The sequence below is a fragment of the Poecile atricapillus genome, chromosome 21, assembly GCF_030490865.1.
Source record: "Poecile atricapillus isolate bPoeAtr1 chromosome 21, bPoeAtr1.hap1, whole genome shotgun sequence".
NCBI classification, from domain to species: Eukaryota; Metazoa; Chordata; class Aves; order Passeriformes; family Paridae; genus Poecile; species Poecile atricapillus.
The window spans coordinates 3,434,729-3,456,099 of NC_081269.1; the positions used below are offsets into that span (position 1 = coordinate 3,434,729).

Genomic DNA, 21,371 nt, shown 5'->3' on the forward strand with positions numbered 1-21,371 from the left:
TACACTCCATTAAATACATTTGTGTAAAACCATTCGATTCCCCCATGCTCCCTCTTCACTCTAATCATAAAAACAAAGATGTTTTTGTTTCACAGACAAAGGATTATGATTTTATGGGGGGAAAAAAACCAGAAGCTGCTGTGGATAAATCCAATACAATTTCTACTTGTACCTTTTTAAGAATAACTGAAGGGTAGGAGGGGAAACCACACTATAGTCCACATCTACAGGAGGTTTCCATTAGCAAATCTGAAAATATCTTCTTGATAAAAAGGTAATTAGGTCTGGTTTTGTCTTCACATTAGGACTTCTGTAGAGTTTTAGATCTTCAAAGTGCTTCCCAAACATTGGCTGCATTAGGACCCCACTCAAATCCCTAATCCACACTCAAATCACCTCCTCATGACAGCACCAGCAAAAGGAAGGCTCCAACTGAAAGCACATTTTAATAGTAAATAAAAAAAAAAAAATCCAAATGTTCCAGCTGAAAGAGAAAATGTTTGTTTTATGTAATTACTATCTCCTGTTTTCCTAGCTTGTCTTTGTGAATTACTTCTGAGTTGAAGTGGGAGCACCTTACTCTGCCAAAGTGCTGCTAACCCAACCAAAATATTTACTGAATCCTTATAAACTGCACACTCTGAGTGCCACTCCCTGCCCAGGGAACACGCTCACAGCAGTTTCTGTCCCAGGACTGATGATTGTCCCACTTCTGATCCCACCATGTCCCTCCCAGCAGGGCACAACACACCCGCTTTAGGAGCACAAACACATCAGCTGAGGAAGGCTCTCATTAATTCATTAACTTGCACCATTATTTCAGTCTGTTATAAAATGATTGCCAAAAATTGGTATATCTTGGCCAGTGTGGGGCATTTTCCCCAAGAATCAATACCAGGAGTGGCTGACAATAATTGAGAGTTCCCAACCCTCAGCCACCAAAGTGAAGCATCTCCCAAGAGCTGCCCTTCACCACACAAAAGTTCTGGGTGCCACTTAAATAAATCCAAAACATCAGAGAACCTCCTATTGAAAATGTGACAGTTCCCTTCTATAATAAATTCCTAGAATGGAGAACACAGTCTTACAACCAAATAGGTTCTTCTGGAAATATAAATTTATAAGGAAAAAAGGTTAAAGGTGACACATGCCCCCCCATGAAGCCCTAAACCCTTCCTGACTGTTCTTTTATTTTCTTTTCCCTTTAACTAAGCTGGGATACAACAGAACAGTTCTTTGGGACTACTCACACTTTCAGGTGCAGCTGGAATAGTGTTTTTTTTCCCTCTCACCTTTGCTGCTCCAAAAGCCCATCCTATTTCAAACGTGGCATCCTCAATTCCCACTCACCATCCACAATCCTGAACTGCCAAATTCCCCAAACTTAATTCTGACTACAAAGGAACAGGAAATTCAGTGTGCTCGTGCTGTGATCAGCAGAATAGGGAATAAGTAAAACACTAAAACCAGTGCAAATAACCTCAGCAAATGCACAGCTACATTTTCTGGGGAGATGCAATTTCTGTATCATAAATGAAGGATCCAGAGCTGGAATTCCAGCTGCTCCTCTCACTCTGGACAAAGCCACAGAGCAGAGATGTTCTTCCAAGCATCCCTGAGTAACTCCCCATGGCCAGGCAGGGAAATACAGCAGAAAGCTGATTTTGATGATAACACAAAGCAGAAAAACATAGCTAATAGCAAAGTAGAAAAAACCCTTCCAGTTCAAAGCACATCATTAATGACTCCTGTCAAAAGGCTCTCCAAAGCATTCTTCCTGGCTGAGGATGTTTTGATTTGACTTAGACCTGAGAGTTAAAAATATTTATTTATTCCATAACTGAGTTATGTGCACTAAAACAAACATAAATGTAGCAAGCAATCTGTATTCCAGAATAAACCACAGTTGCTTTAGACTGCCACGTTTTAAATGAACTTCATTATTTACGGGCTTAGCTTCATCCCAATAACACCAATTTTACTTTTATACAAACTAAAACTCCAGCATGGTATTTTAAAGGAAGCAAATTGATTTTTTTTTCAGAAGGCAGCAAGAAGTTTATATATGCACACAAAGGTATATATTTTTCCAGATACAATTATAAACAATACTACAAAACTAAAGAGTTTGCTCACGTTCCTGTATTTCAGAAATTAAATGAGACTAATAAACCTGTCACCTTGTATTTTAGCATCCTTTAATTTGAGGCTGCAAATCTGAATTATCTGAGCTTTCACAGGGAAATAAACGTGTGCTATAAAGCATAAAGATCCAGAACGTATTTGGGAAAAGGATTATGGCTCTAAACATCCCTGTGTTCCAAAGCCAGGGGAAACAGCTTTTCCTGTATTGCTCTTTCCCATCCTGAAACATTTACAAACATTTTATTAAGCCAGATTTTTTCAAAGTTCAAAATGGAAATGCATTATAAAATTGTCATTTAAAAAAATCTGAAGTATCTGTATGGTTTTTGTATTATTTTATTGTTCATTGAACAAAAACAGCAGATTTATACTTGAAAGCTAAAAACCAAGAGCCATATCATTTTTTCCTTTTTCCTGATGAACCAACTACCAGTGTAATTTAAGCTAAATAAGAGAAAACTGCTTTGTGATGTAAAGTGCTAAATTTGTCTGCTTGTAGTCTCTGTAGCAACCCAATATTCCAAAGAGACAATCATGTGATCAATGCTCTCAGCTCCTGCTGTTTATCCTGCACTGTCCTACTTACAGCAGCTCTCAATTCCAGCTGTCTACAGCAAAAGGAAAAACATCACCTGCTCTCCTGCCGGGACATGATGCCAGAACAGCCTCATTAGAGCTGCTGTAAAAAAATGTTGACATTGTTTGATTTAAAGATTAACATAGGGAGGAAATTTACACTGCAAAGAGTTGAGCAGCCTTAATAGAAAATATTCCAGCACTATCAGGGAAGAGCCACTTGGTTTCAGACTAAATAGACAGAAATAAACCCAAAACCTGTGGATGAACCTTGTTTTCATATTTAACTCTCTCAAGTATGAAGGAATTTTTGAGCTTTAGCACGCAGAAATCTTGTTCTGTTCCTTAATAATGATATTTCCCAACAGCATCCCAGGGGATTAAGTGTGTTCCTGTGAAAAGACAACCATGGGAACTGGGAAAAGGGAGGCAAACAGGGCAGAAATGTGGGTTAAAACAGACCAAAAGCAGCATTCCCTTTGTCTTAAGGGCAGTGAAGACCAGACAGACAGGAGCTGATCCCATCCATGCTGTTCAGTGCTAATAAAGACATTTCTCATGGCACAGCAGGACCATTCCTAGGGCCCAAACTAGAAAAATACCCCCCAAACACACACTGCAGCCATGGCCATCCCAATTCCAGACTCCAGGGCTGCCACCAGCCTTGCACCAAACTCAGGAATCACACCCACAGTTCTGCCTCTTCCTCATGGCAAGATGAGGTAGAGAAAAAAAAGCCCCTCTACAGAACCATGATAAGCACACTTTCAAAACAATATAACTGCATGTACAAAGGTTTAAAATAAAGCAAAATTGGTATCTAGATTATTTTTCAGCAGTCACTCCCATGAAGTTATATACTTATTATTTTCTATTTCCATGGGAAACAAAAAAAAAAAACAAAGGAAGAGAATGGTGGCCTGGCATTCTAAAATCCTGAACCCAGACTTGTCATAAACAGAATTACCCTGAAACCTGTGCAGCAAGTTATGATAACCTTATCACTTATGAATTTCCAAGTGGTTTGTGGGGTGGTTTTTTGTGTTTTTTGTTTTGGGTGTGTGGTGTTTTTCTCTGGTGTTTTCCACCATTTTTAAGTGAACTCGTCAGACACAAGTTGTGCTTTGCCACCCACTGCAATTGGCTGCATTATTTCCCAATTACAAGGGGAAAAAAAAAAAAGCAACCATACAAGTAATATAGCAGCTTTTAGCATTCTAGACTTTCAGTTGTCTATCAGATCCACCCACCAATTCTGGATTACTCAATTGTTTGCTTACTGCTATTTCAATTGTGTTAAAGTTTAGCAAGTTGTAATTATTACCAAAAACTCCAAGAGATGCCCCTCATGTAAACACTTGGTACTTGTGCTTCATTAGGGGTGTCATATTTGATCTATTTAAATTGTATCTAAAATAGTATTTAATCTGACAGGTTTCCTAATCATATTTACTCCAGGTATACCCCAGTAATGAGTAAGAGGAACAGCCTCATCCAAAGGCAGTTATTGAAGCAATCCAAGCAGCACAGTGGGATGGAGCAGATGACAGTCTCCAGCTCACATTTATGAGGGGATTTTGGAATAAAACATACACAACCATATTCCTGAAAGCAGCAACAAAACAACTTGTTAGAAAGGAGAAAAGAGAATTACATTCCTATTTGTCAGATTTTAGTTTAATGTGTAGTCATTTAAACCACATTATTGAGCTTCTATAGTCTCCAAGTGACTGAAAGAGGTTGTGACAAATACAACGACAATTTTTTTGTTTTTTGCAGCAAAGACCTTCAGCAAAATCCTCTCTGTGGTTTTTTATTCATCTAGAAAACTGAAATCACCTTCTTAAAAATGGGCAACAAGACCCCAGCACACACATACCCCCTTCAGGGAGCTGCTCCATCCCTGCCCTATCCATAACCAGGATTGAAAACCTCGGAGAGTTTCCCCAGGCAGAGTAATGGTGAGTTGTTCTTAGAGATCAGATTTCAGCCCATCCACCAGTGTCTCACTTTTAACTGGTTTTAACTGGGAGCAGCAGGGGAGGGAGGAAGGGAAGAGCAGGTCATGATTGTTACCTCTCAGCACATGACTGCACAGCACAAACAGCTGAGGGGTTACTGCTCCCACAGCAACAATTTTAAGAGATCTCATATAATAGAGATTAGTTTAATAAGTTTATTTGTTTAGGAGTCACATCATTAAAGAGTGAACACTCAAAACTATCTCATTCTGACTTCCCTGGTCATCTGCTCACACGCCACACCGGCATCAATTATAAACAATTATGAATATTCGGGACTGTCCTTTCAGTACAATTAAAATGTACAATGACACGGACTTTTTATTTTAATATAACCTTATACACGGAGTAAAAAAAACACCAGAGCAACAGACAGGAAGGCAGGGCTGCTGGAGGAGCTGTTATCACAGCCCAACACCTATTAGAAATCACAGCCTCCCTCCTGGCTGCTGTGCCACCACCGCCAGCTATTGTTGGGAGAGCAGAGCACAGAAAATCTCCCCTTCTGGAAGCATATGCTTTCAAACAGAACTGGGAAAAATCCAGATGGGATCAGCTTCAAATGAAAGAAACAGCTCTATTTGCACATCCTTCAAAGGGACAGACAGAGACAGAGTGGGGCTGAGGTCCTGCAGCTCGCTCAGCCACAGTCCCAGAAAGCCCAGGGGAAGGAGTCGCCTCCACACCAAGGGCACTGACTGCTCCATTTCCAGCCAAATTCCTTGAAACTAAAGATTTCCAGCAAGAACAACCAACCTGATTGAAATCTGCAGCTGTAAAACACAGGGAACAAGTCTCTAGAGTGGCTGGCCAAGCCCCAAAGTGCAGGGTGAGATAAATTATGATCCAAAGCACACTGGTAGCAAACTTCACATCCCCAGGATACCAAATTACCTCAAATTACACAGGCACAGGAATTCCTTCCCAGGGTTTCTGAACCTTAATGCACAGAACAGTCCCAAAGACAGCACAGTAATATGGGATGAAAGACAAAAATACAGCTCCAAAAATGATTCTTAAGATATCTGCAGCAATACTCACAAACACAAGAGGGGCTGTTGGGGGTTTAGTTTGTTTTTTTTAATTAAGTCAGCCACATCTACAAAAAATTATAACTTTGTATAGGTTTGGCTGATTAAATGGATCCTAAGGAATGAAAAATATGCAGAAGTTGTATTAAGGTTTAGTTTTTGTTAGTTTTAGAGCAGCTGTCTGGTCGGAAATGTATCAGCACCCCAAGTGCAACATTCAGTGCTTTTTCTAGGCTGGCTGCAAGTCTCTTTATGTGGGGTTTGCTGCAGTGTCACATTCAACTCCTGCCATGAGAGAAATGTTCCTTTTACTACAGGAGTGTTCCAGACTTTGAAGCTACAGAGGTGCCATCACAAAGCACCCATTGCAGTGTTTGGTTTTCTCCCACAAGCCTGAACTGACCCCTCTGAAGAGCTCAACTTTCCTGAGAGCAGAGATTATCCCAATTCTAGATATTCCTAGGAGGGATGAGCCAAATTTGCCACGAGAACACATCTGTTCACCATTCCCCCACTTCATTCCATAAAAGCCAGTGCTCAGAAAATCACATGGTATCGAGCTATCTGCTAGGAAATACTGAAATTTCTCAACAATGAAATATCTTACACAGATCTGTCAAAGCTTTTTACATATTCTTCCAGTAGTTCTGAGCTACATATGATGAAATTGTGTGAGTAAGCACACAATTCCTCCAGTTATTTTCATCAAACATGCTGACATTCTGACCTTCTTCAAGAAAGAATCAGAGCCTCCAAATTAAACAAACACTGCTATTTTATTTTAAAAGCTTTCATCAGCTTTTCCAGCTGCTCTAGAGTGCTTTATAGAATTACTCTAAGAGAATCCAGGACATAACTAATGCTAGTTTAAAATGGCAATTTGGTCAACCAGTTCCTCAAAGGAGGAAAGCTCAGACTGTGCCAACGTGATATTGGCCAAAATAGTTAAAAGTAAACTCTTTACTCTTGATTTATAGCAGAAAAAAAATGGATGGACAAGGACACCCTAGAGAGGAAACATTTGCCCGGACCAGGGTGGAGAAAGAAATGCCTGGAACTAAAGGACAAGTTATTACAAAAATTAAAAGCAGCAGTTCACAACTACTAATAGAAACACATACAAACATGTGCTTCTGCTTCTTTTGCTCCAAAACAGCTTCTAAATTTCTTTCAAGTTTAAATTTATTGCAGAAGATGCCAACAATGGCCAACTCCACACCCAAAAAGCAAAGCCACTGATCTCAAAATTTCCTGCATGCAAGATTTAACACATACATAGACACACACACACACAAAAAAGCTACACAAAAACCCCCATCATCTAAGCTTTAAATTACTTTGGATTTTAAAAGCTGATTTGGGAACAGCGATTAAACTTGTTCCAGCTAACCTAGTTTTTATTCATTTCATTATTTATTGCTAGGCAACACAGACCGTGTCAAACCACGTTAGAACCATGAGAAGAAGTCCTTCCAATTCAGATCAAAAATTCTCTTCTCACCCTCCTCCCCCCCAGCATGGAGGCCACATGGATCCTTTTAACACCAGCATTCCCAGACACCATCCTTTTTCTGACCAGGAGCTGACATTCCAAACTCTCAGCATCTCCCATGGGATGCAATTTCTCCAAAGCTCAGGTAGGACCTGCAAAGAGCTCTCTAGAATGAGCCTTTCTTGGTGTTTGCAAGTAGAATTAGTTCCAGTCACCTGCAGGTCCAGGGCAGGTATCTCTTCATTCAGGTATCTTTTTCTTCCTTTCTGGAAGACTCTACCTTCTTTCCCAACACCCATTATCCATGGTCTGCACATGTTTACCATATTTAGCATTACTTGCTTTCATCATAAGAAAGTTTTTAAGAACTCCAAAAAAGCAGAAAAATTAGAGTGAGCAGCGACTCAGGCTCCAGAATAAATCATACACAGGAGTTTCTTAATTAAACCTTTCTTCTAGCACAAAAATTAAACCCTCCAGCTTCCTCAATAAAGCAAAATAAAGCCTCCTACCTTTTGTTGATGGGTTTCTCATCTTTCTCGTAAGGCTTCACGAACCATTTCCCGATGCGCACGAAGTTCCTGTTCATCAGACACCTCTCCAGCAGGTTGTGAACAGCTTTGAACAGCAGAGTGCGGCACTCGTAGGAGAGCCCATTCTCCCAAACCCCATCTTCCTCTTCTGCAAGGCACAGGGGAAACAGAAACCAGCTTTCAATTCCATCCTGTTATTTCAGACATAGCACAATACCCTTTTCTCCCCCACAAGCTTTTAAGAGATATTCACAGTATAACATGCAACCAAAACCAGCCTGTAATGCTCAGATAACTCTACTTACTTTATGATAGAACTGCTAAAAGTGATCAGCTATAAAAATATCTCGTCCCCCACAAGGAAAGAAGATTCAAGAGTTATTTGTACACAGAAGGAAACAAGCAGAAGTGGCATGTTACATATTTCAGCCTGCAAGAGCACTGTGTGATCCGTCTGTGAGGTGGCTCATGTTTTGGGGAGTCTGGATTACTCACTCTGGAGAAATAGTGCCAATTAAGATTAAAAATAAATTTACCAAAGCCAGATTTAATACATCCTGATATCTTTGAGTAGCATTGACTGAAGATAGCCAGGAACAAAAGCCAGCAATCAACTGAACCTCAACGATCAACAATTTGCTACATATGACAAAAAATGCTCAGATTCAGAATATTGGCAAGAGCAACCTGATTCTCCACAGAAGACTCAAAACTGTCCTTTTTCTTCTTAAATCAACATTAAAAATGAAGATATTTCAGCAGCCTAGCCCTGCTTTCTGATGTATACACAGAAGAGAAAAATCAGCAAGACAATGCCCAGTTCCTACCAATGGGATTCTGAAGTCAAACACTGACATCTTCTGTGCCCCAGAAATCAAACACAGGCATGGAATCCAACTTGTTCCAAGTTGATTTGCCAAATGGAAAAGCAAGATTTATGACAAGAAACTGCAACTTCTTCCACTACTCTGGCTCCTGCTCAGTGTTTGAACAGGGTCTGGAGGCCCTCAAAGCACAAGCACTGGTCCAAAGAGCTGCACTGGCACTCCAATTCCCTTACCCACTGTCTTAGGCTGCAGTGCAAGATGTAACCAAGTCTGTATTCCATTATCAGCTGTTAAAACCAGGAGGGGCAGCATTCTTTATCCCTTCCATGACCCATCCCGAATAACTCCAGGGAGAAATCTTCTGTCAATGTGCCATTGAGTGTCCCTGCACGACTGATAAAATCCCATCATCCCAGTGGGAGATGCTCCACCAGGGGAGGAACCAAGCATTCCTACCTGGATATATCTGAGACCTGGAACACCACAGGGCAGCCTTTCCCCACTGGATCCCCAGAGGAAAACAGGAGCCATGTGCAGCACCACTGAACCTTCAGAGGAAAACCACAGCCTTCTACAGGGTCACTGCTTCAACAGAACCACATCTGGCACCCCAGGACCAACGGGGTCACGTTCAATTCTGACTCTGTCAGTGCTTTTTGTTCTACTGCACTTTATTTTAATTTTTCTATTAAGCTGTAGGAAGCTTTCTTTTGTTTCGTTGTGTTTTTTTTGTTGTTTTTTTTTTGTTTGTTTTGGGGGCTTTTTTATTTATAAATACTAGTAAAGAACTGTTATTCCCATATCTTTGCCTGAGAGCACATTAACTTCAAAATAATAATTATTCAGACAGGGGGTTTAAATTTCTGCATTTCAAGGAAGGCTCCTGCCTTGCTTAGCAGACACCTGTCTTTTCAAACCAAGGCATGCAGGTAAAGCAAGGGACATCTGAAAGTTCTGGGGGTGTCTCTCAGGATATATCTGATATCATTCATCCCCAGCAACGCTAATAGAGGATAATAATATAATAAAGCTTGAGATACTGTCCTTAAATCACTGGCAATCAGATCTTACCTTTATGGCTCTAATTCCTTGTATTTTGTGGTTTTGTGTCCCTCAGAATTTACTCCTGGTCTCCTTGAAGAGTAACCTAGCAGAGTTACTCTTCAAATGCCATTGCTTTTATACTCCAGGTAGCAGCAGAGACGGGAAGCTTGTCTGACATAGATAAGGAGACATTTTTACTCCAGTCTCTGGATAGTCATGGAATAATTTAGGTCAGAGGGGACCTGTGGAGGCCGTTGCTCCAAGCTCCAGACGGAGCCCCACGTAGGAAGAGGTCTCTCCTCTGTCACATCCACTGTCCCTGCACACCTCCAGGGACTGGGGCTGGAGTCCAGCTCTGTCTCAGCACCACAGGCCTGACAGCAGTGCCCTGCCTGCTCCCCTCGCCCTCACGTTTTTGGTTCCACTGCTTTGCACCATGGTCAGAAAACCTCAGCAACACAGCCAAGTCCTTACATTTTAAATCCCCCTTGGAAATGAGCCCCTTCACCTTTCTCTGGAAGCCACTTACAAGCTTAAAAGGTTGCAATATTATTAACTAAAGTCCTGATATCCTTAAATTAGATAGCATCTAGAAAACCAGACACCTAAGAGTTTTAGTTAGGGAAAAAAACCTTACAGATTATTTCAATAAACAACATTTAATACAGAGATGACAAAGAAGAGAATTTCAATGCTATTGGAACCAGAACATGGTGACCACTTTTGTATTTTGCTATATTCCACACAGGAAAAAGTACATTTCCACACAAGACCAGTATTGTGAGTAAGAGAAAGTTACTCCCAGTAACTCTGAGGGACAGAATAAGAGTAAACAGACCTGCCCCATCATTTATAAAAGAGGTGTGCATCATTATAGATGAATCATTCCATGAAATAATTTTCTGGGAAAGACAAGGAAAAACAAGGAGCAGCATTTCCCAAAGCAGAGACTTCACCACGAGTTTCCCACCGCACCACCCAACAACTCCAGAGCTGGAGTTGAGCAAAAACTTTTTAAAAACCGTAAAGCTACAAGATAACACAGTAACTCACTAAAGAAACATCATACACCGCTCTTGTAACAAAAAGCAACAAAAGTCCAAAGTCAAAGGGTGTAAAGTGCCCGTGCCAAGCACAGAGGTTGCTCCCCAGCAGCAGCTCTGGTGGATGCCCAGGCACAGCCCTGTCCCACAGGCAGCAGCTCTGCTCCAGAGCGGGACCACAAAGCAGCTCAGCAGAGCAAACATTAACTCCAGAGCTCGCTCATATTGGACTTTAGCTGCACAATAAACTCCTCACCATTTCAAAGGTTACAGACTTGGTTTGTACACGGCTCTTGTCATTTCAAGGAATCATTCCAAGCACATCCCCTGCATCCAGGACCTTCTAGAAGAGGGAATGGAAGGAGCTAATTCCAGTTTTTATGCCTAATTTTGTTTTGGCATATCAGTGTAGCAATGCCATGGGAGATGCTGAAATTGCAGGGATACTTAAGGGATACCAATCTTGTGTTTCAATGATCAATTCAATGTGGACACAAAGGAGAGGTTTCCATTCTCTGTAGTCAGGTGTTCATTTAGGACGGATGAAGCTTCATTCAGGATCAGCTGTGCTGACCACCAAGTTATGAGTAAATTTCCATGCAAGAACTTGCCACAGGATGTAATTCTGGAAAGCTCTCCTCCCTCAGATTACTGCAGAACCAGAGAACTCTTAGCTGAGTGTGTTATGTGGAGAAAGTATAAGGCTTGAGATGGAAATCACAATTAAAACTCCAATTTTTGCTCACCAGACCACCTGCTCTGAGTGAAGTGCACCTTGCCACAGAAGGGGAAGGTAAAAGAAGCTGTCAGTGCAAGAAACCCTCATTTCAGAACATTATTCAAATTCATGCAAAAAAGCCAGCAATAAGTATTCTCTGACTTTCTGAAGTCTATTTAGTCATTCCCCTCCCCCCATTTTTAGTGGTGGAGAGAAGCAAACATGACATCTGCTCACATCTGCCAACTATTTTTCTTCTTAATTCAAATTGTTGTTTCTCGACATGAGAAAACCCCTCCCACTTAATAGAAAATTGTACACAGCAAACCATTCATTAAAAGAGGGGGAGAGGAAGAGGCACTTTTGTCCTCTAATCATTCTTAAACAATAAATTCAAATATTCAATCTGATAATGCTAACAAACCAAAAGAAGTTGCTGACTCATTTTCAAAAGGTGCTAAGCCACAATTTCACTTTGGACAAGTGTTATCCACAGAAGTGCTCTGGCAACCTGAAGGTTACAAGTACTTTATTTTTGATGAGTTCTCTCAGCTGTCCAAAGCACTCAACTCTTCCCCAGCACACTTATTTTTATGTCAATCCATTAAACAATTTATACCCATATCCCACTGCTCCCTCTCTCTTTACATCACACATTAGACAGAGTTTTCCTCAAATGAAGCTAAAAATTATCAGGAAATGAAGAACTCATGGAAACAACAGCCAAGAAAAAGCAATTTGCACACTACACATAAATAAACTTTTTCAGTCAGCACCTTCTCAATATTACCAATTTTATTTGAGGCCACTTTTTCTTCAGAACTTTTATGTTCTCCTTTCCATTCTTCCTATAGTTCATCTGAACCACTGAAGTTCATTTTTACTGATTATGTCCTTCTGTGTGGTGCTTTCAAAGAAGCAAAAAAAAATTGAAGCAAACTCAGCATATAAAACTCTTGCAATTTTTAGTGAATTTTGACAAAAGAGTATCTTTAAACCTTATAATTTAATTCATGTCAGGTTTTTAAGCCTATTGCTATTCACAAATCTTTAGCCAAAATTATTGATCAAGGATTTCTAAGAAGTAATATATACTATATATACATATACATACATATATATACAAATCTATATTGCAACAGATAAATATACAGCCTTGAAAATGTAATTTTTAAGAAGACTTAAGAATATGGATTTCCCTCCTTTTAACACACAGGACACCAGTAAACACCAGTTCTTGCACAAGATGAGTGTTTACTACACCATTAAAAATATCTTCCTAATGCTCAGTGAACCTCTAAAATAAACTATGCAAAGGAACAAAGCCTCCACTCTGGACTACAATTCCCCCCAATTACTTCAATTACAGAGGGGAGAAATCCATTCTTTCATATCAGGATTGAGACTTGTCTTTTGGAAACATTTCCTACTTCACAGGTTCCCCTTCTTGCCATTATATGACTCTGCCAGTTATAAAAACACTGACATAAACCTGATTTACACAATTAAACTTCCTATATAAAACTCAGATTCCAAGGGAAGTAAATAAGCAAAGTAATGTGAAACTGCTGCTGTACACAATATTGTAACAATATGAAAGAAACACTTTGAGTAGAAGTTTTCTATTTAAAAACAAAGATTTTTGAATTAAAATACTTTAAACTTCTCAAAGTGAGAATTACCCAACAAAGCTACTGAAATACCGTTTTGAGGGCCTACATCCCTTATGAAACAAGTGAGAAGCAACAGATTTTGCAGGGAAAAAGGAAAATAATACCATTTTAAAACACCAATATAAGAATCTGAGTCAGACAACCGAAGTTTGCTCCTATTGGAGTGGTATCTGTTATCTACACTCACTGAACAGAATCTGAATCCAAGGCTCTGGATACCCAAACTGTCCAAAATGCCACAGTGAAAACATTCAGCACCATTCCAGGTAGGTTTTTGTGCTGCTTGGCCTTTACCAGTATCACACACAGAGGTTTTATGCTCTCTACACAGCAGAATATTTTCTAAATCCTGACAATTTAAAAGGAGAAGCTTTCTGTAAGAGTTTAACCATGGCAGTTTATAAAGATAACAAGGTAACTGCTCTCCTTCACCATTTGTTGGGTATAAGTTTGGCTACAGAGCGGCAAGAAAAGCTGAAAAACTTCCCAGCTAAATGATCCAATATCCTCCTCCTTCACCAAGTAATTCCATATGCAGGTAGATGTAACAGTGTAAGTAAAATATTTCATTGCTCTGATTTATCCAGGTCATTATGCATGTGACATTGTACACACAACCAACATGACACAATGCCAAATCCTCACTGGCTGTGACAAAGCATTTTTCACCTGACTCCACAGATATTTCACGTGCACGTTGGTCAAGGAAAAAAGGCAGGGGGAAAGTTAAATCTTTGTCACCTTTGAGCTCACAGCAAGTCACAGAAGTTTGATAAAACTGCTTCAGTAATTTTTGCATAATGCTTATCAGCAGTTTTGCTTAAGTGGTTACATCTCTAACATGGAGGACTGAAGAAATGCTGAAGCATCAATGCAGCAAGAACACTTGGAATGCCTCTCCTGCCTTCCTGCCTGACACAGAACACACAGATCCTTCCCAGACAAGGGGCTGCAACTCACCGGGCTCACATCAGGTGCAAAATGTTTTAAAAAGCATCCTTTCCTTTTTTTTTTTCTTTTTTTTTCTTGAGGGGGGTGTGTTTTTTTGTAGAAGTTAAATGATCTTAGGGAACAATTGTTATTTTAAAAAGCATCACTGGCTGAACTCTTTTCCAAGCTGCCTTTGCCAACTCCTTGCAACTGGCAGGGTTTGCAGCCCCTTGGAATGATAACTGGCTCATGCTCTGGTTTCCATTGTCCTGGAGTAATGAGACACTCAGTGCTGACATCAGCACAATCTCACTGATTTTTTGGGGACAAGGATTTGATCTATAATGCACATGCATCAACAACTACACAACACATACTAGTCTTTGCTGCCGTCACTGCTTTTACCACAAAGATCATCAGGATTCTTCCAAGCTCTCTTCCAACCAGCATTATTTTTATACATTTCCCCCTCACAGAAGCATGAGCAAGATTGTTCAGCAAACAAAAACTGATTATCTTGATATATGACAGACAACTCTTTAATTTTTAAAGTAAATTAAGCAAATTTAATAGACACCAAAATGAAAAAGATGCATCTTGCAGCTCACCATTTAAAAGATGCAATTTGAAGGTCAAAGCCATATAGCAGCATTCCCCTATCCCAGCATTAATCAAATTGTAACCATTTCCTTGGGACTATGTCTTGTACATAATTCATACCCGACTGTTCTCAGGTTTAAAATCATCTACTGCCAATTTAAAAAAATATAATCCAAGTGTAGAAGTAGCCACATGAAAATAAGAAAGAACCTTTCTAATAAAATGACTGCTGATCAGAGCCATGAGAGACCATTGCCTGCTGAAATTGGAAGAGATGTCCTACTTTAGGGTTTGAGTTGCAAGAATTACTATAATCAAGCCTCACTGTCAGAACAAAAACATAACCTTTGAGGTTGTTAGAGGCTAAAATAACATTTCACTAACTTCTGTCTGCCTCTAGCTACGTTGGGTTAGAAATAGACCTCTGTTTTTTTGGCTGTATGTACAGTGAGTAGGTTCCTAGGGAAGGGAAAAAAATAAATGATTGAGTGAAGTCAATATTCCTGATCAATCAGCATCTCTGAACAAGTCTCCTTTTGACATGCCTCCAGGCAACAACAATCCCTGACCATCAACAAGACACTTATCCAAGGCTTGGAACGAGAACTCCGACACAGCCATGAGCAGGATTCAAACGTGACTCCAGGGCAGAGAGTGAACCTCCAGAATGTCCAGCTGAACACAGAGATAGCATTTATTTCTTCAATCTGGTATGCATAGATGTACATTCACAACACTGTACATCCCCTGGTGAAGGGATCTTGGGAGGGGGACAAAAGGGTTCTGGAAGGCTGACATATTTCAAATCCCCCAGGGCTGATAACCAAGACGTGTTCCAGTCACTGAGCACCCATTGTTCACTGAAACTACACATCATCAAAAAAGTCAGAAACTGTCAAAATACCAATATCTCCTTAACAGGCAGAGTTTCAGACCAAAGGGAGCCAGAATCAAGAGTTATTAACGTGGCTCTGGCAGATTTCTCACCAGGGCTCTCTCAAGGGGCACTTCCCCATGGGAAATCGGTCCAAAGTCACTACGGGACAAACTGCTCCCAGATTCTTCCCTCTCCCCATCCTCCAGGACAATCCTTCACCTATCCAGCAGCAAACTTCTAAATGAGGCAGCACCTCAACCTCCAGCAGCAAACAATTTCCAATCAATTTTGCAGGTAACAAGGCTGTGCTAAGAAGTCATTTATCATTCCTATTGAAAATGTAACACGCAGTCATTGGGAGAACAAGGCAGTGTGAATTACCAGGAGAAATTGTCCACCGATGAAAAAATCCATTAGGCTACGACAAAGGTCAGATAACATTGTTTGGGTTCAGCCATAATTCTCTCTTCTATGAGATCCACGTTAAGATTTTGTGTAACAGCAAAGAGAAGAAGTGCAGGTGTGGGCACCCCTCAGCCACCTCCTCTGCAATCCAGCTGAGGAGGATCTGTATCAACTTGTGGGCACAAGAGCCTCACACACACTCACAAATTCTCTTTTTCATTCAAAGAGGACAAAACCATGTTTGCAGAGCCCAAGGTGTCAGACACACCTCCACACAGACACAGGTGACAGGCTCAGGAGTACCAGCATTACACAGGACACGTGTGGAACAGCTCTGGGGAAGCACAGGCACCCACAGGTGACCTGAACAAAGAAAATACCTGAAGACATGGCTGGGAGACTCTAATCCTCCACTATCTCTCCCTTATACCCTAGGAGAGGTTAAGAGTTGGTAAGTCCCTGGGATGATACCTGCTTATCTACCTGTGCAAAAGGGTAATTCTGGACAAGCACAAACAAGGTGCTGATCTAAAACTCCAGCTACAAACCACTGTTGTTTTCAAACATCCCTCTGTGAAAAATCACCAGCAGACAGATTCAAGAGGAGGCAAAGAAAGTTGCTCAAACAAATAATTTTAGTGGTTTGGTAGCACAAAAATCACACTTTCCAAATGTCCTAAATTTCACTGCATTTCCCATCCAAAATTTGTCTTGATATAATCCCACAACCAGGAGCACACCAAATTCACACAGGTCCTTCCACAAGTGTTGGTCTTGGCTCAGGGCAGGCCCAGGCCAAAACCACCAAGCATTGTGTCTAAGTTACATCTCAGCCACACAAAGGATGTTCCCTGCTGGTCAAAACTGAGGTTATTTATAGGTCATAATAAGGAAACCTTAAATGCACTAAAATATCAAGCAAAGTTCAGTGTAAGTGCCATTTAAAATGCAAAGTTTGTAGTTCCAGCACACACAGGAATAGAAGCAACAACCCAATCTTTGAAGTCAACAATTCAAAGAAATAAACATCATTTCAGTGCGTCAATTGTTTTTCTGATCACAGTATTTTTGTATAAAAATTCCACACATTATTAGATTGTTTCAAGTCAACTTCCTCAGTGGCAATTTAAACTCCTGTTTGTTCTCCAACTTATCCACACACACACACACAGGCAGCATTAACAACTTCTGGTTACCAGGTCACCAAACCTTGGTCTCATTTTACACTTCAGTAATCTGAATACTGTACATTATTTGAAAGGAAATTAGAGTGATGTGTTTGTTGGGGTTTTTTTTCCCCTTGAATTAGTTCAGTCTCACCTTTAGACTCACCCAATTTAAATATCTAACTTCGTCACCTTGCTGATAAGCAGCTGGAAACCATCTACGTGGGGAATTGAGCTCAATAAGCAAACATTTCCAAAGGAAGGTGCCAAATTTGAAGTACGACATTATTGAGAAATACAAATATTGTCAGTCTTTCAAAAGGCTGTGTTTGAAAGCAGGTTCAGAGCACCAGGAAAAGGGTGTGAGAGAAATCATAAAAACTGAAGGTTTACAGATTTTTGCATGGAAACAGCTGGTCAGTTCCAGGTGCCTCCTTCTGAGGGCTTCTCACTGATGGTGTAAATTCCAACCAAAACAACTCCAAACAGTTCAAGAGCTGTCCAGATCTCTACACTTATTACATAATAAAATGAGCTTTACTATTTGAATTTGAAAATTCTAATTGCCCAACAAAAGGGATCTTATCAAAACATGTTTAAGGCATCACTTGTGAATCACAGGCACAGCTTTCAGCACAGCTTTCTCATGAAGAAGCTGCCAAAACTCATAGGCTTGTGTTTCGGTTTTTTCAAGGGAACAAGTGGGGAGCAAAACCCTTTTTTCTTGAAAATCCAGCAGTCCAAGGTGAGCTGAACACAGAGTAGATGGTTGCTCATTGCTGTAAGAATTTGCTGAGGGTTACAGCAATGAATTTGTCTTTTCTAGAGACAACACTCCATCTGGTACAAGTGTCAGAAGCCAGCCCTAAGTAGCAGAATCCTTTCAGTGACCAAAGGAAGGTGTGACCAAGCTCCTACCTGAGAGATCATGATGGATCAGGTCAGCAAAGTTGGGGTCATCCCCCCACCAGAATATCCAGAGCTCCCTGCGCCCAGGCCTCTGGTCCCGGCGCCAGACACTGAGCACGTCGGCCTTGAGGCAGCGGCTGAAGCTGCTCAGGATGGGATCCTCCTCCGTGACCGGGAACAGAATGGGGGCAGATGTTGGGCCCTGCCACACGTAGCGCTTCCATTTAATCCCAGTTAGATCAGCCTGGGGGAAAGAAAAGAACAGTCAAGTTGCAGGCACCTCCAGCAAGCACATCCCACTACAAGGTGATGGCACAGGGAGAAAGGGAGGATTGAGCCCTCAGAATTGAATGGGAACCACATCGGTAAGTTTTGTGTGCCTTAGGAGATAAAGTGGGAACAATCAGGCATCCTGGTTTAATAGCTCATTAAATAACTGCAGTAAAGCAAGAGCTGCTCATTTCCACTGCAGCTATAACGTTACACAGAGAAAAATCAGATTTGATTTAAAGGAAAAGAGTGAAAGAGGAGTGAGTAATGTTATTATTCACAGACTGCAAGTGTCCAGTCTCCTGAACACTTGCCTTAGTAAAGAACATCTTTCTTTTTGCTTACTTATGCATACACTGCCTTTTCCATCCAAGATTACTCCATGGAAATAGGTGATACAGTAAATCACACATTCTTCCAGCCATCTACCACTTGGGAAAGTTTCTCCATTGTAAAAAATTCTCTCTCTCCCTCTTGTATTCACTAATTTTACCAAGAGCTATCACACTTTTCATTCCTCACACCACATTTCAAGAATTTAAACCCTCACTTTATCATTCAATTATATGTCAGACCTGTAACCACATTGATAATGATCCACTAAACCCCTTCCTAGGCTGAAATTAATTTGATTTTACATAGGGAAAGAGTTACTACTCTGTGTAATGGCAAGTGGACAATTCCTGGATTATCTACACCACAACACCAAGTTTTAGCACACAGTTTTTTCCGTCGAGCACAGGCACCTTAAGGCAGGTACAGGAGGCATTGCCCCGGGTTCTCTTTGGGAAGGCAAAGCAAGGCAGGCTGGCATTTGCTAAGAAGTTACTATTTTTTGTCTTCCCAATATGACAACACACAAAAGATTACTGCAACATTTAAACCTAACATGGCAGCCTCCCTACCTTCAGCTGGAGAACAATTTAGATGAAAGGTTGTCTGCAACAGTTGCTACTTTAGAAAGACTTTCAGATTTAAAATTGCACTATTAATCTGGAGCTGCAGGCCTGATGCAGGCTGCAGACACAGTCAGGCTGTCCAGATTCCCCTCCATCCAAAAATATGAGTGCCACGGTTTGGCACAAGATTGCTGTAACAATCTCTAGAATCATAAATATCAGGCAGGCAGCTAAGATTAGCTCATTTGCATTAAAAGCTGATGAAACAGCTCAGCACAGACACCAAAAAATTGCATCACAGTCCAGTTATATCGAATTTACTTTTGGAGCTACCAAAATTCAACAGTGTGAACGATTTGATACTTGGGTTAAAAAAAAAAAAAAAAAAAAAAAAAAAAAAAAGACTACAAAATGGTGCACATCAAAACACAAGACAGGGAGGGCATCACCAGAATAAAAACAAGCAGGGAAAAGGATCCGTTTAGAAGCGAAGAAGAAGGGAGGTTTCGCCTCGGATTTGTCTGGGATGCCACGAGTGGGGAGGAAGAAGAGAAAGTTCCCCGAGATGTGGGGCTGGGAGCAGCAGCAGCTCTCTTCCCCTGCGAGAAATACCCCGCTCAGAGGCAAGGATAGGGGAGAAAGGAAGAAAAGTTGGAAGGCACGGAAAGGGAAGGAAAAGGCGAGTTGCGGGGAGGCTACTATCCAGGAAGAAAGCGGAGGGAGGGGCGAGGCGAGACAGACAGCGATGGAGGGGAACCAGAGGGGCATGGGAGAGTTGGCTGCTCCAGGCAGGGCCTACTCCGAGGGCTCATCCAGCAGAAGCTCTGCTAAAAATGGCTGCTTTGCTTCCACTGCCCCTTCCCCCTCCCCCAGAGCTCCGAGCCCTTCCCTCGGTGGCCCCGGGCGTGTGTGCGCCGGGGGCCGACACTCACCAGGCAGAAGAGGTTGGAATGGCAATCCTCCAGGCTGGCCCCGTTCGGCACGAAGCAGGAACTCATCCTCACAGCCACAACCCACACGCCATTATCCCACAGCCTCCGACAAGAAAGAAAGAGACAGACAGAGAGAGAGAGAGAGAGAGAGAGGGAGAGAGGGAGAGACAGACAGCGAGAGGGAAAGGGGGAGGGGGGCTCTGCACACGCACAAATAATAATACAATTAAATAAGGGATTTACAGACACACGCACGAGAAATAGTGGCAGGGGGAATAACCCGCGAGGAGAGACAGAGAGGTATGGGAGAGGGGGTAAAAATATAATAAAAAAATAAAAATTAAAAAAAAAATAATAAAGAGGAACTCAGAACGTTTTCTCGTCTTCTGGAGCTCAATCGGGGGTGTAAAGCCGCCGTGGAAGGGGAGAACAGAAAGAGGGAGGTGGTAAGTAATCCAACGACGGGAGATTAAGATCAAAATCCTCCCTGTTCCTCTTGTCTTCTCGTTCGCATAAGGAGGGGAGGAGAGGAGGTAAGGTGAAGGGGTAATTGATCCAACAAGAGAATAAAAATGGGGTAATTAATCCAGGGGGCTAGGGGTAAAAATCAGTTGACATCCCTCCTTCCTCTCTTCTCAGATGCCAAGCAAGAGAAGCAGGAAAAAATAAATAATCCAGCGGGGGCAATTAATCCAGAACCCCCCCTCCTCTTCCTCCTGTTCCTTTAGTCATCAGATGAGAAAGGGGCAAATTGTGGAATGACTGGGAAGGATTGGCCGTGGGAGAGAGAAAAATCCAGGCTCGTCTCTTCGGAGTCCGAGGGCAACAGGGTGTGGGGGGGTCAGATTCTTCTCCCCTGCTCCAAAAATATTCCAAATAAATTAAAATTTAAAATCATAAAAACAAACTTCAGGGGCCAGAAGCAAGGCCAGTCTGAAGAATTCGTAAATGCAGAGCAAGAAAAATTTCCGGGGGTGTACCCCAAAAAAACATCTGCGGGGGCAGGGGAGGGGGGAAGGTATTCCTTGAGAGAGAAAGGCCGCAAAAGTCTCCTTAGCAGCCCAGCGGGGGATTAAATTCCCGTGTGGAAACCCCCCCTCCCCAAAACGAAATACTCTTCGCAGCGAGGGCGAAACCAAAATATCCTCCGTTGGGTAAAAATTCCTTCCGTGGGGAAAGGAGGGAGGGGGAGAGGGGTGGAAGGAGGAAATTGCGGGTGACCCTCGAAGTCTCTTCGGGGAAGGATGGAGGAGTCTCCGGGAGGCCGATCCCCAGCCTTT

General features: G+C 41.6%; 1 protein-coding gene across 1 annotated transcript in view; it reads right to left on the minus strand.

Annotated features, from left to right (window-relative positions):
* The window catches only part of MED13 (mediator complex subunit 13), a 54,449-nt gene extending 34,001 nt beyond the window's left edge, over positions 1 to 20,448 (minus strand). Inside the window, exons 1-3 of the mRNA XM_058854241.1 lie at positions 20,092 to 20,448; positions 18,000 to 18,234; positions 7,778 to 7,946 (exon numbers count right to left, since the gene is read on the minus strand). Of these exons, the coding sequence (XP_058710224.1) occupies positions 7,778 to 7,946; positions 18,000 to 18,234; positions 20,092 to 20,157 (470 nt within the window). The 5' untranslated portion in view covers positions 20,158 to 20,448. The remainder of the gene's footprint in view (positions 1 to 7,777; positions 7,947 to 17,999; positions 18,235 to 20,091) is intronic.
* Between the last annotated feature and the right edge of the window lie 923 nt (positions 20,449 to 21,371).